At 46.5% G+C, this 26,408-nt stretch overlaps 1 protein-coding gene across 5 annotated transcripts in view; it reads left to right on the forward strand.

The window, feature by feature from the left end:
- The window catches only part of LOC118207777 (metabotropic glutamate receptor 4-like), a 266,491-nt gene that overhangs the window by 53,910 nt on the left and 186,173 nt on the right, over positions 1-26,408 (forward strand). For 4 of the 5 annotated variants that reach the window (XM_035381804.1, XM_035381807.1, XM_035381803.1 and 1 more), the window contains exon 2: positions 3,359-4,328. In XM_035381804.1, the coding sequence (XP_035237695.1) occupies positions 3,789-4,328 (540 nt within the window). In that variant the 5' untranslated portion in view covers positions 3,359-3,788. The remainder of the gene's footprint in view (positions 1-3,358; positions 4,329-26,408) is intronic. The other variant, XM_035381806.1, reaches the window with a different exon arrangement.

The raw sequence follows: 26,408 nt of genomic DNA on the forward strand, positions 1-26,408 counted from the left end.
TGGAGGAGATGGGGGATGGGAGGGGGGGTCTATTCGGAGACCTTGTCGCTTCTAGTAGGCACACAATGAATCTTAGCACCAGCCCCCCCCCCCCCCCCGCCAATCCCCTCCAAGCTCCCGCCTTCTTCTGTCCTGACAAGACGCCCTTCTACCCTTTTCATTATTCTCCTGCCATTCATGAGGAAGCACCAAGTGAAATTGCTCCTCCAGAGTCTATATTACGGCACACCTATGTCGGCAGACTGAACTCTGCATGTCACTCGGCATACAAAAAGGCCTGAAGATGGTTGACCATGTTGTTGTGGGGTTTAGGGTTAGGATGGTCCCATATACTGTATCAGTGGTTCTCAAACTCAGTCCAGGAGGATCACTGTGTATACTGGTTGTCATTGTATCCATGATTGCAATCCCACAGTTTTAACAAGATCTTAATTTTTAATTAATTAGGTGCTTTTCATGTTAAGAAGGATTATTTACTCTTATGCCTTAATATGTCAGAAATAGTCATGCAGGCAGTGAAGAATAAAAGTCCCACTTCTTGTTGTTCTACTCGACACTTATCAGATACCGAACCAATTTATTTGCCCATTCTGTACGGCATCTAGATGTAATTACCATCATTGTTACTTTATTAGCACTGTAATCAGAAAGAACATGGGGGGAAAGGGATTTGAAATCTAAATCTGATAACACTGTGCCTGCTGCTGTATATATTATTCAAATCAATAAGCCTGGTGTTCTGTTGAATTTCATAATAATCATAACTAAAGGATAGATTGTTGTAGATGGGGAAAAAAGATTTGAGAAGCAGTAAGCATTGTTGCAGGATAAGCTGTTTGGTATTCGGTACTTACGTCAAGCTTTTTTCATTGTTAAAACGTGAAAAGAATTCATTCTGTCCTGGAGATCAACACCCAAACATTACAATGAATAATGCTGTAGAAAAGCAGAGCAGAATGTACGGTCGCGAAACACTCCACATGCCTCCATTGCAATGAGAGAAACGATCCGATACATTAGTTTGGAGGGATGACCCCTCTAACATTCCACAGATCCCTGTTGGTCCTGAGTGGACCCCAGGCATCTCTCTCTCTCTGCCTCTGAGGCAATTTAACCGTTCTTCCTCCTGTGCTCACCCACCAGTCCCCGTCCTCGGTGAGAACGCTGCTGTATTTCAGCTGGGAAGCCTTCATCTATTATTGATAGCGTGTTTTAGGAGGACGATGTGAGCGCTGTGATATAAATATCTTTCTGTTTTCTTTTTACCCAGTGGAACATGAGACTGCAGCATGAGGCTGGGCTCCATAAAGTACCCGGCGTTGGGATTCCTCGTTATTTGACTTGGTGAAGAAGGGAGGCGGGGGAGGAGGAAGGTGGGGGGAAATCCAGTTGTGTTATCTGCCTGAAGTGCGGTTCATTATTCATGAACGCCGTTGCACAACTGGGGACTCCTTCGACTAGAGACATCTGCAAGCCTATATCCAAGTGCAGTCGTTGTCACGAGTGCGTTTCGATTTTTGCTCTAATTCCGCATGCTGGAAATGGGTCCATCCTCACTCATTACACTGCAGGACACCTCTTTATTGTGCAAAACCAATGTGGATGCATTTAGTGGGGCAGCACAGTTCAAATCTACGAAATGTAGTGGGTCACAGGGATCATAGCCTGTTGCCTTCCCACAAAGCTTCACCAGAGGGTTCAGCAAACACTGGCCTCTGATCTCATTCTGATTGGATGTTGCAGCCCATTACATCATTTAAGCGAGTAAATAAAACATCATTGGTGCTGCAAGGGTGAGCCGAATGTGTTTGCACTGGACAGCATTCAGTTGCACAAACATCCGGAGGTGCTTGCTTCCAAACCTGGCAGAGCGTGGTGAATCGGTGTTCCCAGGCAGCAGGGCTATCGCTGAATTCTGTTATCAGTGCTGATACGAGGAGGCCCTCCCCCTCCCCCGTCCCCCTGTCCCAGGATGGTCATCACTCCAGTGTGGCCGCTGATAGCATCTGTATGCGCGCTGAGCTCTGCTCTCGCAGGCGGCGCTGATTGTTTTTGTCAGAGCCGTGAGGAGAGGGAGGCGACCCGCGGCAGCGGGGCAGGGTGGTGCCGAGAGAGAGGGGCGGACAGTGGGCGGATGATTACAGAAATGGAGTTGGGGGGTGAGAGAGAGAGAGAGGGGAGTATGGGGAAGGAACGAGGGTGAGGAGGAGCCTCCTCCGGCAAAAGGTGTCCGCTGCCTCCTCAGCACCTCCTCCTGTCCCTCTCTCGCTCCTCTCCTCCTCCCGTTTCTCCTGTTCTCATAATCAGCGGCATCAAAGTCAGGACCCCCCCCCCCCCCGCGGGCTCGGCTTTGATGCTGTCCTAGTTTCTCGGCGGTGCTGAGACGCTGTCCGTCTCTGGCTGAGTGTGGAGAGGCCGGAGAGGGGGTAAGGCAGACCGTTTGTTTTGTAGAGGCAGTGTGGGTGGGGCAAGGGTCAGACTGGACTGGTATCGGTGCTCCAGGCAAAACCCCTACCCGCCAGCAGCAGCCAATGAGCTTGCACCCTGGGCCGGGCGCACCTCCACAGCACTGTTAGCGTGGTGCGCTGTAGGGAGCGAGCGAGCGAGCTGGCTGTGCAATTGGGACACCTGTCTGACAGCACCCCCTCCCCCGCCCGCCAGCACGCGCGAGCCCAGACTGGCCCTGATGGGCCGGGACGCGGAACAGACGTCTCCTCTAATGCGGGGAATTTCAGGGTATGATTTATCCCGCGCTCTTAATTGGGAGCCGGCTCTTTCAGAACTCCACGGTAAAAAAAAAAAAAAAAAAAAAAAAAACCCTGGGGAGCTTCACATGACGGGAGCTGGCTGTGGCTATACAGCAGTCGTGCTGTGTATCACCGAATCAGTAATTATCAATGTCTGTGGAATAATTCATCACCGCTCTGTGAAAGCAGCGGAGGGAGGCTGAGGCGCGGGTCTCCACTCTGGTCCAGATCTCCGTTTCACAGCTGCTGGCTTGCATGTGGCTGCTGTGCCTGACCGTGTTAGCGATGTACAGCAGCCAGAAGCGTCTGTCCCGCCTTCTCCTGCTTCAATGGAAAGGTTGTGTTAAATGTCACTTGTTTGGGAGAGAAATGATCTCGTCGCTGCTCAAGGTTCGTTGTGGTGCCTGGAGAGCACTGTCCCCTTTCCTTGAATTGACGTTGTGTGGGAGTTTTAATTCGGCTTTAATTCAGTTTGACCCTGAGAGTGCTTAGCAACCATAGAAGTACAGGGCGAGGAAGTGGGAGCTGTGCGGACCAATTGTGCGCAAGCGTCAGCTTTCCCCCCCTCGTTTTATCCAGGTGACTCATTTGTCTGTTCTTTTGCCTTTCAGGAATCGACTCATCTGTCTTTGAACGAAATGCCTTCGCACCTGAAAAGCCAGGCGGACTGACGCGGAGCACCGCCTACCTTTCAGGAGAGAAAAGATTAAATACCCCCGACAGGACCCGGAGAAAGAGTGGAGAGAAGCACACTGTCTGTCCTTTGTTCTTCCTAATGTCTCGGGAGAGGGATCTCCATGGGCTGGCTGGCACTTCCTGCCAGACTGTTTAAAAATACCCATGATTCCTGCTGACAAACAGGAGTGAAACGTTTCCAAGCAGAAAAAAATTGAACCGAAGAAAGATCAGTGACGAGAGTACAGTTTTGAAGCGTCCTTGCTCCAAAGGATATTAAAGTTGGACTTTTTTGTGTTTTGCCTTTTTTCATTATAAATACAATTCAAAAGGGATTCTTCTCGGACGTGGGTTTGGCGTCTCACCATGGCTCTGCCCACAGCCTGCTTGAGGGATTTGATTGGCTGTCGGAGAGTCGTCCGGGGCTCCGCACCGCTCCTGCTCCTACTGTGCTGCGCCCTGGCTGCACTGGCGGCCAAGCCCCGCCCGCCGGGCCACACCCACCTGAACTCCATCCGGATAGACGGGGACATCTCCCTGGGGGGCCTGTTCCCCGTGCACGCGCGCGGGAACGACGGCAAGGCCTGCGGCGAGCTGAAGAAGGAGAAGGGCATCCACCGGCTGGAGGCCATGCTGTTCGCCCTGGACCGCATCAACAACGACCACGACCTGCTGCCCAACATCACGCTGGGCGCCCGCATCCTGGACACCTGCTCGCGGGACACCCACGCCCTGGAGCAGTCGCTCACCTTCGTCCAGGCGCTCATCGAGAAGGACGGCACCGACGTCAAGTGCCTGAGCGGCGGGCCTCCCATCATCACCAAGCCCGAGAGGGTGGTGGGCGTGATCGGGGCCTCCGCCAGCTCCGTCTCCATCATGGTGGCCAACATCCTCCGCCTCTTCAAGGTACCGGCTCCGCCCCTCTCTCCCCTCCCCCTCTCTGTTCCTCGTCCTTCTCTTTTTCGGCTGTTGCCTGAGCTCTTTTGCGTGTTCCTCAGTGTCTCAGGGTAAGAGTGATTGGGCTGTTGGCTGAGTCTGATTCGTCTGCATTGTGCCATTGGTTTAGAGTGATGAGTCTCTGTTGTGCTGTTGTAAGATTGTGGATTGGCTTTGTCTTCGCGGCTCTCGCGCGTAAATTAAGGAATCCCTCCTCCGGCCCCTCTGTTGTGAGGGGCTATTAATAGGCTGCTGGCGTATTTTATCGCTCTCTGCAGCTCTGATTGGAAGCCTTCCAATGCTAAAGCCTTTAAATTAATTTATTCCACGAATCTTTTCCTTTTTTTTTTTTTTTGTTTTTTTCCAAACGCAATTAGTCCTTTACACTTCCCTAAGAACAGTTTGGCAGTGCATCATGGGAACTGGTTCAGTGCATCATTTTGAAACTGCATCTTGTGTGGGGAGAAACAGCTGCATTACTGTCCCTTAATGGCTTGAGGTGTTTTTATTTCATCCTGTGTGCATTTTTGCTTGCCTTGTGCTGGTTTCTCTTGGCTAGATGCATATTTAATGCTAGGTTGTGGTGAATGGCCTTTTCAGCTAGTGCAAATGTGTAAGTTCACGTGTGTTATATAAGTTCATGTGCATTATGCGTTGTCAGGCTGCTCCGAATTGATGGGAACAAGTGCTATGATTTATCGCTCAGCTTTAATGTCATATAATTTCTTTGGATCCTGCACTTTTGAAAACTATCATAAAGGACACGAGTTTTTCCTGTATCAACTTTGCAGTTCAGGGAATCCAGACTTCATTACATGCTGGTCTCTCAAACTGATGACATTTAATTTGGTGTAGAACCTCTGTAATTAAATTTAGCAAATCATCCGGTGCATGTGGCTCTACTGGGGCACTCGTGGACTCGCTCAACAGTTATTTGAAAGATCATCAGCAGTTATTCTGGCATCATGACCATTTTTCAGGTCTCAGCGTGCCAGTTGTGGACATGCAGTTTGGATTAGCACATGGCTGTAATTGGCTGAACTGCTTTGCCAGGTCTGTATAACGTAGGTGGCCTGGTTGGAACGTAAGTCCCCGAAATGACCAATCCCATTTTTTGGAATTTACCTGCAAATATGCTAGATTGCATATGCTGAGTTGCATTTTCACCACTGGTGTGTGTGCCAATCCAGAAAAACTTTCTTAAAATATTCTGCAATTCACATTAAGTAAATTAAAGTAAATTAAAGTCAATAAAATAATTTTGATTTATGGTGGAATAATAAATGTGGCAAGTGAGGTCGTGTCTCTATAGTTCCATCACAAGTATGGATAAAACTGGACAGCCAGCTTTCTTCTGGAGGTAATCTTTTACGCCATTTGAGAGAAAATTGAATCCTGGGCAATCCAACTCGCTAACCTGCCAAGTGGTAAACGCAATTTTGTCTGAAATAATTTTTTTATTTCAGGAAAAATGTATAGAATGTTCCTACTTTGTGATCTTTGAACTTTTATGATGACAGTTCTTTGTCCTGAATAATCTCTTCAAGTTCCCCTGAATGCTAGGGAATAATGAACGCTTTATGCTACATGAGTGGTTGTAGTTTATATGCAGTATTCACTGCCTTCCTGAACATTTGAAGAACTTGTGTAAGATATGACAGTGTATTTAAAGACTGTAATGTGCTATGGGTAGTCGTAACCTGAAGTGTTAGTGTATTCGCAAAGCATTGATGGATGATGTCAGTCTTGAAGGTGCTGCATCATCGCTGCATTGAGAAGTTGGGGCAGGCCATTTTCGGGCCCGGCCCCAACGGAATTTCACTCTGGTGCCCGGTGGGTGGCGGAGGCTCAACATCGATCCCTCGGTGTGTAAGCTGGCCGGCTTTAAACTGCCGTGCGACTAGAGGCTCAAACGCACAGCGGTTCTGGCCGTCCTTTCACGTAAGCCTAATCTCTTACCGCGCTAGAAAAAACAAATACGGCACGTTTGTAATACCATCCAGGCGGGGAAACCAGGCAGTGGTCGGTCACTGAAGAGACGGCCTTGCCACGCAGATACCATTGGAGTCGCGGAGATAGTGGCCAGCACTAAGGCCGGCTCACCGCAGTGGGAACCTTTCAAGCCCTGTGCAAACAGCATTGCAGTGAGGGCGGAGAAGCGGCATACGCTTTGAAGTTCACATGGATGATTCTGCAAATCCTCGCCGCATAGTGGCCGAATTTGAAGCTGGCTCTGGAATACCCCACCCTGCCCCCTGACGGGCTCCTCCGGCCAGAACCGTGTCCCGGGATCTTCCTTATTCCATGTCTTGTCAATGTTTTCATTTTCCTTTGAAGGCTCTCTTAAGAGGAAACTCTGCCCCACCTATGGAGGTAGAGAGATAGGCTCCGGGTTAGCGGTCAGGGCTTGGCCCAGGGGGGTTAATAACTTGCTCCACCTTCAGGTGAAATAAAACCTGAATTGTTCCTTGAAAAAGGTATCTGCATTAGGCAGAAGAGTTGCACTTTAAACTTTTGACTCAGAGTTACGCTGTTTAAGAAAGTAGCCGACAGGCCGCGTGGGAAGTTCAGGCAGGGAGGCAGACTGCGCTCACAGACCTGCAGTGTCTCAGTGGCTGAGGGGTAATTTGCGGAACAGAGGCTGTTTAATGCAGTCAGTCTCAGAACGCATGGGTCAGTCAGTCTCAGACCACATGGGGCAGTCAGTCTCAGACCACATGGGGCAGTCAGTCTCAGAACGCATGGGTCAGTCAGTCTCAGACCGCATGGGTCAGTCAGTCTCAGACCGTGTGGGGCAGTCAGTCTCAGACCGCATGGGGCAGTCAGTCTCAGATGGCATGGGGCAGTCAGTCTCAGACCACATGGGGCAGTCAGTCTCAGACCACATGGGGCAGTCAGTCTCAGACCACATGGGGCAGTCAGTCTCAGACGGCATGGGGCAGTCAGTCTCAGAACGCATGGGGCAGTCAGTCTCAGAACGCATGGGGCAGTCAGTCTCAGACCGCATGGGGCAGTCAGTCTCAGACGGCATGGGGCAGTCAGTCTCAGACCACATGGGGCAGTCAGTCTCAGACGGCATGGGGCAGTCAGTCTCAGACCACATGGGGCAGTCAGTCTCAGACCACATGGGGCAGTCAGTCTCAGACCACATGGGGCAGTCAGTCTCAGACGGCATGGGGCAGTCAGTCTCAGAACGCATGGGGCAGTCAGTCTCAGAACGCATGGGGCAGTCAGTCTCAGACCACATGGGGCAGTCAGTCTCAGACGGCATGGGCAGTCAGTCTCAGACCACATGGGGCAGTCAGTCTCAGACGGCATGGGGCAGTCAGTCTCAGACCACATGGGGCAGTCAGTCTCAGATGGCATGGGGCAGTCAGTCTCAGACCGCATGGGGCAGTCAGTCTCAGACCGCATGGGGTAGTCAGGGGCGTGGAAGGCGCCACCTCATCACCACTAGCAGTGTTAGCGCCTTAAGGCGCCACCTCATCACCACTAGCAGTGTTAGCGCCTTAAGGCACCACCTCATCACCACTAGCAGTGTTAGTGCCTTAAGGCGCCACCTCATCACCACTAGCAGTGTTAGCGCCTTGAGGCGCCACCTCATCACCACTGACAGTGTTAGTGCCTTGAGGCGCCACCTCATCACCACTAGCAGTGTTAGCGCGTAGCGTATGAGGACTTTCTCTCTGAGGAGACCCAGTACTGATGGCCTCGTCCGTGAACACTATGGCTACCGCGAAGGCTTTGCTTCATTTTCCCTCCTGCTGCTCATTCCCTCTCAAAATACATGTGGGAAGTCAGAGGGCGACAGAGTGAGAGAGAGCAAGAGAGGAGTGAGAGCAAAAAAGCGAGAGTGTGTGAGAGAGAAGTATGCGTATGAGAGAATGAGCGAGAAAGAAGTGTGTAGAAAGAGAGGAGGGTAGATAGTAGGAGGGAGGACATGGGAGAGAGGAGGATAGGAAAAAAGAGAGGGAGTCAGTTTAGAGGAAGAGAGAGTTAAACACAAACTGTTTACTCAGCACTTGCCCAGCATGCAGAGCTCAGTACCAGTCGGCTTTATGAATATTTTACGGAGGGATTTTGCGATGTCGGCTGGGGGCTTAGGCTTGAAATGCCGTGGCTTAAGAGTAGGGCCCTCCAGTCTGGCTCACCTGGGCTGCCTTCTTACAGCTGTGCCGAGGGCTAATTAGGTCTGTGAAGCTGGGAGTTTGATTACCTGCCCCCAGAGCCCTGCTTATAATTAAAATGTGACCCACCACGTTACCCTGAGAGGGGGTGGGGGGAACTTTGGTCCGCTCCCTCCGTTTGTTCTGCACACCTCAGAGATTGCTCCCCCAGAAGAGATGGCAGTGGATGGTACTTTTTTTGTGGTGAATACCAAACTTAATTTCTTCCATGGCTGTGTAAAAGTTTTCCAGACTTCCCTCCCGGTGGAACCCGGCGGCTCCTGCGGTGCGTTTTCGGGAGGTAGCGGCCGGGCTGGCAGGGAGCGGGTTAACCTGCGCCTCCTCAGTGCTCTGAAACGCAGAAGCCCTGCGGCCTCCTCTCTCCGCTCCTCATTAATGGCAGCTACTCAGCTCTGCTGCAGTCTGCTCGGCTCTGTGCATCCCCGCCGTCCCCTCTCATTGTGTCAGCGATGGAAGGATCATTCCAGTGCAGGAAACGGATGTCTCTCGACCGGACTCTTGCACTGCCATTGTTCTCTTTCCAGGAGCAATCAAAGATTTTGTCTTCCTTATTTTATTTTTTGAATGAAATCAGATTTTTAATAAATGGCTCTCTGTCTCTTTCTCTTTCTCTCTCACTCTCTCTCCCTCCCTCTTCCTCTCTCTCTCTTTCCATCTCTCTTGCCCTCTCCCTCTCTCTCGTGCTCCGTCTCTGTCTCTCTGCTGTATCTAAGTGGCTACATGGATATTGCAGATGATCCTCTCTGCTGCATTCTCCTTTTATGTTAACGCTGCATCTCTTTCATAATCTGAATAAAGCAGCCTTTTTCTGACTGAGCTTGCCAGTGGCAGAGTTCGCTGCGGGTCTACCTGAGCTGGCGAGTTTAGCCCTGTTTGCGTAAACACATTCTCGCACAGACAAAACAAGTCCACAGATGGCAGCTATTTGCACACGTTGTCACGATTTTTATTACAAACTATGTCCCTCTGCGGTACTTCTCCCCGAAGCAGTCAGTCTGGTGGCTGCAGTGTCACACGGTTCAATAAAAGTGCTGAGGAAATTTATATTTCCTTGGGATGCGTCCAGTCACTCCATCAGCCTGTCAAATGTGACTCGAACCTGACACGTTTTTTTTTCCAACACCGTTGACCTCGGCCGATCTCGAAAGCGTGTGCTGAGAAAAACTAGCCTACGACAGAGCTAGAGCTCAGCGGAGCCCTCGATTTGCTGTAACCCATTTGAGCGCTCCATCCTCTAGAACATGATTAATTACACCCTGTCCCATTACACAAAGCAGCTTGTTGTACAGTAACTTTCTCTTGTGTGTGTGGAGGATACGCGGCGGATGTTCCCGCCTCGTTTGGGAGGGAGGTGGAGGCTGAAGCTGGATTAACGTCTTACGGCACAATTAGACGAACGTGACTGGAAGGGATGGAGTCCCAGCGCCGCTCAGCACCGCCCCCTATGTGCGCACGCGGTCTACGCGCTCATGGCCTCCGGGGGCATTGTCTCGCCGCCTTCAGGGGTCTCCTGCCACGCGCTCCTTCAGGGACGGAGAGTTAGGGGCTCAAACGAGCGGTCGATCGGGACCGGCTGTTGCTACGTCCCCAGCGTTCTGCCTTTAAACGCCAAGCGCAGTTAGGCACGGCTGCGCCGTACCGTGACGCCATTAAAGCCTCCTCTCGGAACACACGCACATCAATGCTGAGCTAGACAGAGTTAACTACCCAGGGATGCTCTCTAGACAGGAGGGGAATGATGAGCCTGAGAGGGCTGAGAGGCCTGTGCTTTTCATCTTGCATTCACGTTCTGTCAGCAGCCAGAGAACTCTTTACAGTTCTTTAAACATCAAAGAATGCTCTAGAATAGAGTAGAGTGGAAACCTGCTTGCTGAATGTGGGAAATTTTCCTTTGGTTTCACTCAATTAGATGGCAGCCAACATTCATTAAGACACAGGCAGCGTAAAAATTAGGAATGTTCCATCATTGGATCTTAATATCAACTAAGCAAAGTGCAACAGCAGCACTAGCTATTATGAATATTAATATATCTTATATGCTGAGTCTGCTGAATGGAATTAGATTTCTTAAAAATTTGTCTTGTAGCTTGTGACATCCGCTATATCTCTGAGGGTAGCTGGGTGGGAAGGTTCATGAATAATCAGTGGTCTTCATGGCCCTCGTGCGGCCAGCCTTCCTGTGCTCTTAGGTTTTCATACCAAAAAGTCAAAGAATAGCCAAAAGGCAAATAACATACATAACAGAACAACCCTGAACAAAGCTCTAAAGTACTCTGCTGATGTAATTTGGGTGTCATTGGCTGTTTGTTTTCCACCTTTAAAAAGTGGCGCAGGGACAGGCCAGTCCACACACCGTTTCCCGCCATTTCCGGCCTCTCCGCTGCGGACAGACCTCTCTCTGGTCATCACCCTCTGGCAGCGCTCCGTACGCCATCTCTGCCGCTTTGACGGAGCCCTTCCCCAGCCTGCCATTGGCTTTGACATCTGCCACTCCGCCCACGGTCCAATCCGCAAGCGGCTGGGAGACGGGACGCTCCGGAGCAGACCAGATCCCCCCTCGTGTTTTACCCACCAGTCCCACCTTGGGACATCCGAACACCTGTTCACTCCCCCCCTACCTGCCCCACTGGCTGGCTGAGAGCCCTCGCTCTGCCCAGTGCCTGCAGGGTGGGTACGTCCACAAGGGCCCGGTCCAACCAACCTCACCAATAATTAGTGCAGGTTTGCCGGCCTGCTGGGAGCTGGGCTTGGAGTGGGGTGAGAGTTACAAAAAGAATAATAAAAATGGTGGACAGCATATCTCACTGGGTGTGCTCCTTTATGGGGCTGTGATCAAAGTGCTCCAGGAGAAGTCTGATCAGATTAAACACCGTCTGCACTGCCTTGCTCAGTGGTCAGACATACTTATCCAATGCAATGGCAGCTGCTGCAGTTTCACCAACACCCTCTCTGGAAGCTTTGCTAGCACTCTATTTTTATCTCAGGTCTGTTTGATCATCTTTTTCCCTTGCGAGCCCCCAAGTGAAAGTCTGCAGATGGAGGCATATTATCAATCTCTACATCACCCTTTCCCTAATTGACAGTATGAAGCGAAGTGAAGCAGTTTTGAATAAATATGTCCATATTTGCTAGTGATAGTAATTACTGCTGTTGAAATCATTATGGTGTTGCTATTAGTATTTCACAGTTTCAATTTTTTAAATCCCACAAACAAGCTCTGACCAAAGACTGAAAGCCCAGCTCCTTAATAAATGTTTGTGAAATTTGCAACGGATAAAATGTGCAGATGTCCTTTTTGAAATCCCACGGACAGAACATGTTTGTTCTGAAGAGGCTACCCACTGCTGATTTTCAGGGTTTGTGCACCTATGATGTTTGATTTGATGAAATAGGTCATTATCAGAGTTTTTGCTTATCTATTCGTTTTTTTTGAACTTTTGGCCAATTCTGGTGGTGTTGGATTTTAAAGGACCCCAAATATTGTAAGGAATAGGATGTTATGTTAAGTTGTAATAATAATCTTGTAATTTACGGTTGTAATAACATCGGTCTCTACCCAGTTCACCTCATAATGACATATGGAACAGTAGATGCACTAGAATAATGTACATGAAATCAAGAAAGTAGCACATATGTGTTTGTGTATGCATGCGTGGATCTGTGTGTGTGGTGTGTGTTTATGTGTGGTTTGTGTGTGTGTGTTTTTTGTCTTTCATGTATCGAGGTGCTGTGGTTCACCAAGCTTACTGATCTGACTCTCAATATTTCAGATTTCTCTAGTTCACTATTAATGTTTCAGCAGTCATTCTCCTTCTCATAACACTCTCACTGACCACTGCTGTGCTATGCCAGCACCCTGCAAAACCCGACTGAGCGAGGCCCAGTGTTCGTGTCTCCACATCTTTTCACTGGCAGAATCCTTTTCTTCGCAGTCTGGAATTTGTATTCTGTACACACGCGAGTGTGAGAATAAGTAATGAAAAACCGAGAGACACCAGCTGGCAGCCATTTTCGGGCGAGATGCACTTGAAATAATACGCACCATTTGTTTGCCTATGAAAGCAAACATATTGATCCGGGTCTGTTTGATGATTTATGAGTGATGTATGCCTTTCAATATGTTAAGTAAATATGAACCCCCACAATATGATTGATGTGATAAACCTGCTCTTCCATGTCTTTGATTTTCCATAACCAACAGCGTGTGCTTATACAACAGCAGTGTACATCTGTGCTTTGTTGTGCAACTTCCTCCGTTCATTAGTTAGAGTTACTGTGAGTGGTGCTCAAACGTAGCTGAATTCAAGCCACTTGTTTTCTCAGAGAAAGGCTTTTGTCTTTTGCTCCAGCCACTCAAGCAAGAAACTGCCTTGGATTATTAAGTGCGCATGGATAGGAAGTAAGGTTGTCCACTTCCCGTTTTTGTGACATTGTGGTCCTCGACCCACGCCACTCTTCATCCAGTTTCTCCCATTTCCCTGTGATTTGTTTTATGAGACAGCCATGACAACCTGTACAGAAAATACAATCAATACAATCATGTCTATATACATATTTTGAGTGAAAACTGGATATGTGGCATGATTGGTGGCTTTCCTTTTATATACATTAGAAAACACAGTAATTATGGATGCACAAAACAAAAAAGGAAAGGCACAATTATCTAACTTTACCTGTTAATCATATGTGAACATTTTAGTGCATGGCTGTAGAGCTCATATTTAAGTTCCCATCGATCGATTAAGTAAAGGATGTGAAACTACCATTGTTGATTATTAATGTGTTTCCATCACAATGGCCAGTGAACTAACACCCCAACTGAATTCCAGAAGACAGACATAAAGACAGGCTAGCAAACTCTCTCACTCACAGAACAACCTGGGCAGACGGAGGGGAGATCAATTCTCATCCCCCGGTTAATTGCCTTCTGTGGGTCTCTCTCAGCCGGCTCCAGACGCATTAATAAATCCTACTAGTGCCCCGGACGTGTGCTCCTGTCCACGGCTCTTCCATCTCTTTCTGCCCCTCTCGCGATCATTAAACAATCAAGGTCAGAACTCCGCCCGCCTCTCGGGCCTCGGTCCCCGTTATTGACCCTGACGCCCGCCGACATCCTGACTGCAGCTCGGCGGGCTCTTATTGCCCCCCCCCCCCCATCCGCCCAACCACCTTTCTTTTCCCCGCGGTGAGAGTGGACTTTTAGATTACAAGACTGAATGTTGAGCCATATTTGTATTGATTTAACACGTCGTCGAGGAAGTGACAGTTGGGTCGAGATAAACACTCCTACGCCGTATCTGCTCACCACGGCTCAACGGCTGTTTTTTCCTCCAATCCCGTCACTCCTGGCCAGTAGTTGAACAGGCTGACACGTCTCTGCTGTATCAAATATGCAAAATGAAAAGATTCCGAGGCCCTGTCTTTCTCTGCTGTTCAGCCACGTACCTGTGAGGGAAGGATCAGGGAGAAAAGGCCCTGCTTCCTTTCAGCCGCTTAAGAGATAAATATGCGCTTGCCTGTAGCTCAGACTATTCCAGCTTCTTTCCTTACCGCGAGCTCGCGAACCGGTGGACTGAATACTTGAAATGTGGCACCATCCGTCGCGGCATTACCCGGTGAAAGGAGCTCCTGCGATTTAACATCCGGCCGAGCAGCCAGGCGGCGCGGCCGGTGTCATCCTGTGGCTCGCACTCCAGAATCCTGCCGGGAGAGCAGCTACAGCCATTACACAAACACAGTAACAAAATGCCCCGCGGTTCTGCTCACGGAACCGCGTGGAACCGCATTAGGGCCCGTTCCACTGGAGCTGAACCCGCCCCGCGTTACGAGCGCAGCCGTGGGGACGGGGTCGGCGGTGGCAGATCCGCCCCCCCCGTCTTTCCTGCGCGGCTCTTCCGCTCTGGGCCTCGCGAGGAGGTGGCGCAGCCGCCGGGGAATCGTACCGGGTCTCCGCTGCACGGCCAGAAGGAAACAGCCCTGATTTATATCGCGACCGCTACGGTCAATATTGGCACGGTCTGATCTGATTGACCCTCCACCGGGGTGACTGTAAGGGCGGTGGGTGACTCATCACTTTCCCATCCCCGTATCGGAGAATTAAATCACTTCCGTGCAACATCAACTAAATGGGAGTTCTCTGTGTCCCTGGGCACCTACCTCAGTACCGGTGTCACAGGAGCAGTGCAGAGAAGCTGCAAAAGAAACTTTGCCCGTTTCCTGGAGATCGATTTTCTCCCTCTTTTTTTTAATGCTTTACCTTTATATCCATCCTGACTCAGAGGCCCTGTGCTTTTAAAGAGATTTTCAGGGACCGGTCGTAAGTGCCGTGTGAGGCCTGGATATTTGGGCTATGTTCAAGGGCACATCAGAAGTTGCGTCCGCTTTTAGTGTTTTAGCACCCCTCGCTGTTTCCCAAGCTGAAGGACGCTCTTTTGCTATAGCACTTTGCAGCTTGCCAATATACTATACTGTAGCTGTGGTGACCTGCAGTGGGTTCGGCACACAAAGCCCCAGTGTTTTGTGGCAGCTATCTGCCCCCTCCCCACCCAAAAAAAAAATGCACATACAGAATCCAACATCCAGCTTCATAGTTGGTGTAATTACTAGGATGCAGAAGTAAAATATTCACTGGGAAACATGATTTTTCAAATGTTTTAAAATGGGCGCATGTGTTTTGGAGCATCTCTCCTCTGTGGTTCCTTGAGCTGGTATTTACTCCCCTGGCGATGAAGTGAGCAGCACAGTCTAGTGCATCATTGACTGAGCCACTTCCCCACATTGACCTCTGTCCGATTTTGACCGTTAATCTAGTGCTTGTGAAGAGCACTGCAGGGGCCCTTAATGAGAATGTGCTTTTGTGTTGACTTGTGTCACTTTCAGAATAAAAAGGAGCCGCTCGTTAGAGCATGCCAGATTGGCCTTTCACAACGCACCACACAAACCCCCTAATATTACCTTATTGCCTAGTTTACAAAGAAGGCAATAAGGTAATATTAAATGTTCTCAACATACATTAGGTGTGCTTGAGGTAATAGTGATTCATTTTCTTCAAATTGTCACTTTGCATCCCCCCAGCCATTGGATATTTTGAGATGTTCTGATATGTGGAACACAGCATTTCCAGCAAGCTAGCCTACCTCTTTAGGGTCTCCCTGGATGTCAGTAGAGACAGACAGAGAGAGAATTTACATGAACCAATCAATGTACAAAGGCATAAAATTTATATTGGGTTATTTGCTTGGAAAGAGAGGATAGGATTTACTGTAAAGTTAATCGGTGTAGCCTCGTAACATGTGCACTTAACATTTCCTTTTAGTGTATTGACTATTTTATTCAGGAAGACTAGCTTGAAATCTGTAAAACTTTTTTTCAATTCTGATTCTATTTGTTAACCTTGATAATGGATTAATAACAGAAAGTCAAGACAAACATTTCAAAATGTATTATGTCGCCTGAAATACAGCAAGAAACATGGAACCACAAATATACTTTGTTTTTTTTCTAGCATAGAATAGTCAGAATCACATATGATAGTCCATTCATTCCATTCTAACTTTGAATGCAAATTATCTTTACAGTCACAGAAGGCATTATCCAATCAATTAACAAGGTTTATAAACCTTCCTGACTTGATTACCATTCCTTGCTGAAATATTGATATAGATACCAGTTTGATATTAATTTTGAATGCAAAGTTAAGTTCCTCGTAGAAGTAAGAATAAAGGTATAAGTAAATGTAATGGAGGCTATTCTAACCCCCCTCATGTGCCCTCGCCCCTTCCCCTCACCATACCAGTTCTCATGCCTTCATTTCTGCTTCAGAAATTTCAGGGAATTCTTTCACTGCATCCTCAAAATGGTCCCATTCTGCATGAGGTCAAATGGGCTTCGTCTTGCATACAATACTCAAGTGTGATGGCATGTCTGTGCAAGACCAGACACATTTCTTGTTTTTATGCTCGGTCGGGGTCCCGTTCTCTGTGTGCGGCCGATTTTAGTTTAAATGAAATGGCTCTTCTGCTTGGCGTCATTCATTGCTGAAGCTTTGCATAGTTTTTATTGATGGAATGGAGCAGAAAGCGTTCATTCTTCGTGACTAAATTGATGTAGATGGGGAAAGATAAGGCAAACAAAACAAACAACTTTGCTGTCTGACCAGATTGAGACTCTGAGGAAATTTAAATTCAGTAAGACATTTATTTTTGTTTCGGTTTGATGATCTACCCTCATCTTGCATGCATATGCATGAGAAATTGCTGTTCTATTGAAATATATATATATATGTGTGTGTGTGTGTGTGTGTGTGTGTGTGTGTGTGTGTGTGTCTGTCCAGAATGAGAATGGGGGACAAAGTTGTAACAGTCCATTTCAAAACAAAACGGGAGTGCAAGCAGGGTGATTGTGTGCTGTGAACTCTCTCATACCGGTTGACTGCTCTTGGTCTTGCCTGTTGCAGTAATACCATTGGGTATATCTCCAGAATGATTATCCACCAGTACAGAAGGAGCCTAGCCCTGTGTAGTTATTTCATGGGTTTTCTTGCGTCAGGATATGCGATGTAATGAAGCACTGGTTGAGTGGGAGTGGAACAGTTGGCTTCACACTGGAACACAATGTAGCTTATCGTTTTAGGGGTATACCTAAAAGTGGGGTAGATAATCCACATTGTGGTTGTCTTCAAGAGCACAGGACAAGAACATATTTGACACAGCAAGCAGTAAAGTGTTTTCGGAGTATTTTAGCCATCTCAGGAAGTAGAAATGTGCAGAATGGGTTTAGAGTAGCAAACTTCCTGTTTAGGTGCTAAGTCTCCCATCTGTTTCGCTTTAGGTGTTAAATCATCCATGTGTTTACTCAGAAACCCATGGTCCGTAAATGATGCAGAGGCATGTATTAGAAGTCATTCTGGTGACAGATTTCTACCTAAGCGAGGAAAAATGGAGATTAACTTTTGACATTTTCTATTTGCTAAATGCTTAAAATATACATTTGGAAAAAAACAAATCTTAGACAAATGTGTATCATGAAATACAAATCAAATAAAAAATAATGTCCCTGTCCAGGAAGGTTTGTTTATATCTCCCTCTTGCGTTTTTAAGGTCATCGCTTAGTGTTTAGCAATGCTACTAAATCTGATTTAACAGAAAATAAGTGTTGAAAATATGAATCCTGAATTTTTTTTACAAAGAAGTTGAAGACTCCTCTCCTATTCCATTTTCTTCACTGTAGCCCTCAGGATCGAGTTGTGTTTGTTCCAGAGAACTCTGCTCCCAGAGGCTATCGGCTTAGCTTTCTCTCTGTCTTATATCTCTCACTCCCTCACTATCTCAATATCTTAATATCGCTCTCTTCTTGATGTCTCTCCCGCTGATTTTTACACCGATGGCCTGAAAAGGTTTCTCGCCGCCTGTCTTGTTCGTGCTTTTCTCCCCGTCTACTCCTCTGAACTGAATGCACCTCAGGAACACTACAGACAGTTTAAACAAAGGCCAGAGTGGCACTTTCTGGAGCCGCTGACAGTAATACATCGAGGATGTGCGAAGTGGCACTAACAAGGTCTCATTCCTTACAGAGAAGCTCTACGCGCTGTTGTTTTTCCAACACGGTGCCGATGTAAGAGGTCACATCGAATTACGCACATTCTTGGCGCTCCAGTCCAATGCTTCTGCAGCATATTTTTTTGTAAAGTGGCCCGTGTTTGTGCAGTGTGTGTGCGTCAAGGCTTTTGTCACGTGACGTGCGTTTATTAATTGGATTGTTATCTTTTGCCTCAGTGAGTCACTCGGACGCCTCCCTTAACGAGACGGATCCTAACGTCCGCTCCTGTTTGAGAACGCCGGCACGTGCCCGTCTCACACCCATTACAGCCGTAGTTTCCCCCGCGTAAGGGGCTCCGGTATCGACTGGGCGAATATATCACCTGCTCGTGTGCCGTTTTCACTGCTAATCAATGAGTGGGTCTAAGCGAAGGCGTCGGATCCTGACACTGAGGCCTGTGACGCACGCGGCTGACGGACGACGGAGGCGAGGGGATTGCAAACGCACGCGCACCGGACCGCTTCCCCGCGCCCGGCATCTCCATCGATCTCCGTTACAAACTCCGCGCCAATTAATATCAACCGCGGGGCCGGCAGGGCCGCGGGAGAATGGAGGGAGGTGCACTCTCAGCGGGACCGGGGCGGGAGGGGCGCGCGAGCTCAGCCCGCGCACCTGGCGCAGAGTGCTGTGCCAGGCTAGCGCTTCTTTCTTTAATTGCTCCCAACCAAGAGAAAAAAAAAGCTATTGTGAATCGATTCGCGTGTAATCTCAAATCCAATATCCATTTTGGTAGCTGTCACATTCTGGCTTGATTTCATAGAGCCGACAGGCGAGACTTGGTAAACAGTGGCTGCTTACCTAATGCAGGCAAATAGATGGACGTGCGTTGTATTCAAACATAAACACCTGCAGTAACAGACACACGCATGAGACGGTGGGCGGCATTCTAAACGACAAGGACCGAAGCTTTCAAAAAGAAGTCAGAGAAAGTAGTTTGTTTGCTACCCCATGTTGCCGCTGAATTATAATCACGTCTATCAAATTTATGACTTACACCATTTATTTTCCAAAAATTCAGCTTTGTTTTGCTATCACGGCACACAGAGAATATAATGGAGCACCTTACTCTGAACCCTGTCCCTGGCATAGCAAGGTTACCGCTGTTTGACAAAGTTTTTTGCTCCCTCATTTCACGGTGCATATTGGGTCCAATTTTCTCCGTGGTGCAAAACTGGGGCAGATGGGGTCCTCCCCATTTCCCAGTTGTCACTCGCTAATAAATGATAATGCCATTTTAACTGTGTGCGCCGTGCATCGCGTATTGAGTTCCCAAATCACAAAAGAATTGATGCAAATACATTTCCCATCAGCAGCCACCTCGCTTTGATACAATTAGTGAAAGTCATGCTGAAAGTTGTCGATTGGCTACGGCCGCAGCCCCTGTAACTGTGCCGACTCCTTGCCACTTGGATGGCAAACAAACGCCTCAACATTTTTTTCTGAACGCTATGTGCTCCATGCATAAGGATAGAATTCTTTGTTGCTGCCAATGCTTTTAGCATCAGAAAAATAATTCCAGCACTTTTTTTCTTTCACTTCCTTTGCGATTCCATTATGGGTCTAATTTACATAGTCTTTGCCTGAAGAAATATGTAAATAAGGCCGTGAACATCTATTTACAATATCAAAAATGGCTTCATCAAGAACAGCGTTACCTTGATAACAGCAGGGTGAAATGTTTTACTCTCATGCAATCTGTCACATTTGCAGAGAATCAAGACCATTATACATCCCAGATGAAAATGCAGTAGTGTGCAATTTATTCTTATTCCATGTCAGGAATGATGGTCTGATGATGGGCAAAGAATATGTGCAATTTTGATTATCACACATATAGGTTCCAGGACCTGTCTTCCAAAATTGTTCTTTTGAGATAATCAATAAGTATATTTATATTTATATATATATATATATATATATATATAATCTAATGTGCACAACATTTCCAAAAGTATGTGGACACCTGGAACATCTCACCCATATATACTTGTTGAACAACTCATTCCAAAACTGTGGGCATTAATGTGGAGTTGGACCCCCTTTACTGTTGTAACAGCCTCAGCTCTCCTGGGAAAGCTTTCTTTTAGATTTTGGAACATGGCTGTGAGGATTCACTTCCATTCAGCCACAAGAGCATTTGTGAGGTTGGCCATTGATGTTGGGTGCCTGGCTCACAGTCGGCGTTCCAATTCATCCCAAAGGTGTTTGATGTGATACAGGTCAGGGCTTTGTGTAGGCCAGTCAAGTTCTTCCCCACCAAACAGAGCAAACAATTTCTTTGTGGACCTTGCTTTGTACACAGTGTCATGCTGAAACAGGAGAGGGCCTTCCCCAAACTGTTTAAAAAAAAAAAATTTAAAAAAAACTTTAATCTTTTTTTCTTTTGCATGAGTACATCAAAAGTCAGTGTTGATGTTATGTAGTTTAGTACATGAGAAATATTAATTGAATGGTTATCTTAATCATGGTTATGAGAGATCTGCTTGCCAGATTTGTAGCTTCCCAAGATCAAATGAAGTAGTCCCAAAGGTTATCTGAGGATTTGGTTAGGCAGATTTCTAGCATTTAATTTTCTTTTTTATATTTACATTTACATCTCAACACATTTTATAATTTGTGACTGCAATTATGTTATATGTTATCCTCTACCAAACTGTCATTGTGCCTTTCTAGTTTAGTTGTACTTAGTGGTTTTATTTAGCCTCTGTTGCTTCATGCTTTTCTGAAGGGGGAAAATCATATACGGAAGCTCTTTGGATTAGTACAGTATTTCAAAACCAATGTCCTTTGGAACATAATGTATTGGTCTCTGTGGCCTCTTTCTCTCCTGCCTCTTTTCTTCTGGACTCAGGCCTTCTGTCTAACTACCCAGAGTGCCATAGTCACGCTGCGCTGATGTCTACAAGTTTGGCTCAATGAAAACATCTTTATCTTAAGTTGGAAGAAAATGTGAACACTTTGATGTAACTATAGTAACCCTCCACAGAGTATGATTGATTGATTGGTCAATGGACCTGCTGTGTGTGCTCTTGCTTTGTCAGCTTAATTGGGTCTCAGCATGTGTGGATGTGCTTTCTCTAAAACCCGGGTGTTGCTGGGGTTTGCTGGAACCTGCCCAATAGGAACAATTATCTCCTTTGGGTCAATGGCCGCTGAGCAGCTTTGCTGTGAGCTCAGACCACCGTAGCTGTTTTGTGCTTTTTTGAATATAAGCAAATTAGTTTTGTAATTGATCTTGAAATGATGAGGCCATGTTCCTGGTGCAAAGGTTCTGAATGGCCTGTATTCCAGTATTGTGCTCCCCTGAAAGGACTGTTTCAGGAGGAGGTCCTGGGGAGATGCAGGGTCTGATGGTTTTTGCTTTCCCTTACAAAGCAGTGACCAATTCAAACCCAAGGAAGCAGAGGAAGTGAGTTAACTATGTGATAAACAGCTTTAATTGATCTTTTAAGGGCTAAGTAACAATGAAAACCACCGGACCCTGCAACTCTCCAGGGCCTGTATGCGGAAAAAATGGCCGCCTTTATTTTCCATGTAGGCCAAACTAAACTGGACGCAAATTGGTGCCTCGCATGAAGCAATACTGCAGTTTTTTGTCATTTCTGGGTTCACAATCTTGTTAGCCATCACCCTCATGCATTAAATTTCCATCAGAGCAAAGTTCATATGGAATTAATTCGGTGCAGTTTCTGCGCGGCTTGCGCTTATCGGCTCGACACAAATGGCGAATAAGATGAAAATATGTAAAAACAGTTTCCTGTCCAAATTAATTTGACCGATCAATGTCACTCTTGTGTTACAATGTTACTTCTCTTTTCCTCCATGTTGAATAAACAAGGTACAGTAATTCAATGTGACATGTGTCACTATTCTTTGGGGCCCATGTTTGATAAGCTGCTATCCAAGCAGTAACACACATCTATTAAATAAACGCCTGTTCTTTTTGCCGTGTACAATGCATGGCAAATTGTGGTCACTCATTCACTCATGGACGACCTTTGAGGGACGTTTTGTGGGACGCATGCACAGGTGGTGCTTCGTTTAGTAGGACGCATGCACAGGTGCTGCCAGCTAAAATGTGTCTGCGAAAGTGAGTTGCGCCGTGGGTCTGGATGGTTCCGTGCTTGTTTTTCCTCAAGCAGAATGTTTCGAAATGTGTCTGGTTACACTTTGGGGTGATGGTTCATGCTTCCAGTAAGTCTGTTTTACTGAATCGATCATTTTCTAAGTTTTGTAAGGGACGGGCACAGTGTCGGTCGTTCCAGTGTTGCAGCCACGGATCGATCCATCGCTATACAAATAGGGAAACCATGAGATGTTGCTGTAACGGACTGAATATACAAGTGATTGTTTATATTGTTTATGTCTCAACACTTAAACATTTTGCGAAGTGGCCAAAGTTTTCGGGGCATACTTGTCAGAATAAACTTTTAGAAATGTCCTTGAAATATTTTACTTTTATTTCAGTGAATATAGCAATAGTATTTTATGTTTTGTCAGTGACTTTCATTCTCTTTTGATTACTTACAAAATTGTATTGTTAAATGTTTCTTAAGCAGTTTGGAGATGCTGCAGTGAATCTGTAAATTGGCTGAAGTTTGCAGAACTGTATGAAGCTCTTATATGGGGGGGAAAAAACTGAGCTCTGCAAATATAAAAGCCTGCCTTTCCTGTTTTTCACAGTTCTTACAAACTGCTTTTTAAATTCAAAGAACCTTCCAGGTACAGCTAGCCGGTTACTTGAAGAGTAAAAAGTAAGCAGTCTGTGTGCACGTCAGCATCAAAGGAAAAGCAGACGGGGGGAGAGAGAGGGGGCCCAGCTTGCTGGCTTCTCTTTGAAATGTTCCAGTGTGGGGAGGCGGAGCCTGAGAGTGCAGCCGGGCTCTTGTGGCCCCCACACGTCAGGCCCCGGCAGTGAGCTGCATGCTCCATGTTCCTGCTAGTTAAGCTGAAAAGCACATGAAATATTAAACCCTTCCCTGCCTTTCACTGCCCCTCCCCCCACTTCCCACCCCCCCATCTTGCCTGTGCCAAGGGGAATGCTTGGTCATGGATGATGTTGGCCTGCTCTCCTCAGAACTCTAAGAATTATGTTGAGCGGTCCAGATACGTCCGGTCGGGACGATGGTAAATTGTCGATTCGGTCAATATTTGACCTTAACTTTCACTTGTACAAGCACGTTTTTTTCTTCACACGGCTAGATGAATTAATTTAGGTAATCACTCATTCTGTGTTTGTGAAGGGAAACGCTAACGCTTGCGTTTAAATGCCAGGCCAAACTTGAGACACATGTGGATTCAACCTGGGCTCTTATGAAATATTCAGTGTTTAGACACCAGCTGGCCTGTATGAGTTATCAGCTTTCTTTAACTGTTGTCCTTTGTTATTTTCTTCTATATTCATGATTCATATTCACAAATGCCATTTTGATACTGTTTTTACTGTATCAGGGCTTCATTCAGATGGTGGTGTGATAAACTGGCCTTGTGAATAAAGTCTGAGTCATTAAAACATGCAGTGTTATGTTGCCATCCTTGTTTGATTATTTGGATGCAACTTTAGCTGTTTTTAACACTCGTTCACTGACTATTGATCTGGGATGTAGCCAGCCAGTCATGTCTGTTGTTGGATATGGTGCCGTCTGGTCAAGACCGTATTTGGCCTTTCCGAGCCCTTCACTGTTGACAGGTGCTGTTAAGCAGGACAGACAGAATAATCGCGGTACGTTGTGTCAGCTTGTTTGCAAACCAATCTCACTTTCATTGCAGCAAGCTGATTACTGTGATGGATGGTTATTTAAGATATGCATTTGTTTGCCCTTATTTTTATTCAGCATTGCACTGCTGATGCCAATCATTCACTTTTGATTACAATTTTTTGATTTCCGTTGATGCTGAAAAATTACTGTCGTTCATTTTGGTTTATTGGGTTAGAAAGGCATAGGTTGTTCGTCAGATTGTCCTTAGCAATGATTCATCCTTTCTTTCGCCCATTAAAAATAATAAATCGCACGCATTTTCCAAAAAGGCAAGCAATGGCTTTTTAATAGATAATTAAACGAAAGCGATCAGTCATTCTGAAGTCCTCAAATGCTAATCCAGAGAGGATTTAAGGCCCTTTCCGAGGGCAGTTTATGCCTGAACATTTAGGAAATGACAACTATGAGTAATTTATGCTTAATGATGCAAGTGGGCAGATCACAACCCTACCAAACAGCTTGATGAAGATAAAGATATAACTGGGAGGAATCTGAGCTGCTTTAAATTCAGTTTGACCATTTGCCTATAAACATTAGCAGTTCAACCTATTGAAATAAAATAGTTACACAATCCCCTTCATTAGTTAAGCTCTTTGCCTCCCAAGTTACCTCTTTCTTTGCCTTTAACAGCCTTTCCCCAAGTTTTATAACCATTCCTCTCCAGAGTACTACCTAGTTACAGGACTGAACCACCCGCTGAAGACAGATCCTCTAAAAAACGCGGTCGAAGGCGATAGAGTCCACAAGCTATGTTCCAGGGATGGAAAAAAAAATAGTGAAATAATAGCTGCAAATCGGAGTCCCGCCTCTCTCCAATTCAGTTGTCTGTTCCGTGAGGTTCTAAATGCATCTGGTCCGGGCAGCCAAAGCACACAGATCAATAGCTCAGTCAGAAGCTTTTAAAGCGGAGCAAGTGCCAGGGCCAGGAAAGTGCATGGAATTATCTAACATCGCAGTCCATTTGCCAGTCTCCACCACACCGACCTGTCGCAAGCATCGCAGAGCACGGGGGCGCACCGCACACCGTGCTACAGATGGGGAGGGAAAAGGGGATGGAGTGGGGGTGGGGGTGGGGGTCGGGGTGGCATGTGCCCGGGAACCTGCAGGCACTTTAACATTTCCCCAGGAAAGCTCAGCCAAAGCACCAATTTGGGATGCCGGTTTGTATTCATTTCATTTTTCAGCTTATCAATGCAATTCAGTGAAATTAACTTTGTGTTTACAAAAGTAGCGTTTGCATTTATTTGTTGTAGGCAAATGTTAATTGAATCCAGGTTATAGCTGCTATTTTTCTTTCTCCGACTGATATCAAGAGCAAGTAAAGAACGGAATGTGTGAGAATAGGGCACTGCCACGTGACGCAGCTAGCTATTGCTGTGCAGAGGGAACGGTTTTAAAGACTCAAACACGGGCATATAAATAATCTACACATGCCACACGCCTGTTATAATGCTAGAAAGATGTGGGTATAAATGCTCAAGTCTCACCCTCACAGTTGCTAATGTAAACTGCATTTAAGCCAAACCTCATTACATTACCAACGGATGCAGTGTTATCTAGTTGTGTAGCTTGTCAGCCTATTATCAGTCTGTTCTTTCATAAATCACCAAAACTTCATTGTGCAAACGATGCAGAAGAGAAACAAATCGTTGCAAACACTCATTGACTGATAATAAGCAGATATACGTGGCTATAATTTTAATTGGATCTGTTCTTTGATTTTACAGTTAGGGGATTTCTTTATACAAATCAACATTTGTTTTAATATCAAAGCACATGGCAGTGTTTAACTACTGCAGATAATACCGTAACGTCTGTGATTTTCAGGCACATTAAAGCATGTCACATGTCATACTTCCTATGGATTGAGCTGCGCACACTGTGTTTTGCATATTTGAATGTGTACTTGTTTGTGAATGCTATGGAGTGCAAAGTCTTTTTCCAAGCAAGCCTCAGCAGGTAGTTTCTATAAGACAGGGAATGCCAAAACCCTAAGTCATGGTAGTATTTACAAATAATTAGTGCTGACACTGTATGTGACATGCCACAAAAGTGAAATGCATATCCAGTACCCTTAACAAATACTCAAATGAATGAAATGAAATATATATGCAAATCATTCAAAAGGGAATATGAACATGGAACATTACTGGCTTTTAGATACTCATGTCGTGCGTGTTCGTATGTGCAGTGTAATCATGTGTGGCTGCACATGAAATTACAAAATGGGTGGCTGGCTGGGGAGTCCATCTCACACGCGCACACCCACATTCTCACTCGCTCACACACACCATCAGACACGCGCCTTCTCGTTAATGAATACAGTCTCCCTTCCTCTCTCTCTTTGTCTCTCTCTCTCTCTCTCTCTCTACCTCCCTCCCTCTCTCCATCCCCGGCATGGCCTACCTCACCCCTCCATTGAAGCAGACATAACTCAAGGGCCAGAACCTAACGGCTTTAATTCACCTTGGCACTCGCCGCGCACTCTAATGGGAGGGAGATGTACA

This window comes from Anguilla anguilla, chromosome 11, assembly GCF_013347855.1.
Source record: "Anguilla anguilla isolate fAngAng1 chromosome 11, fAngAng1.pri, whole genome shotgun sequence".
In the NCBI taxonomy this organism is placed as follows: domain Eukaryota; kingdom Metazoa; phylum Chordata; class Actinopteri; order Anguilliformes; family Anguillidae; genus Anguilla; species Anguilla anguilla.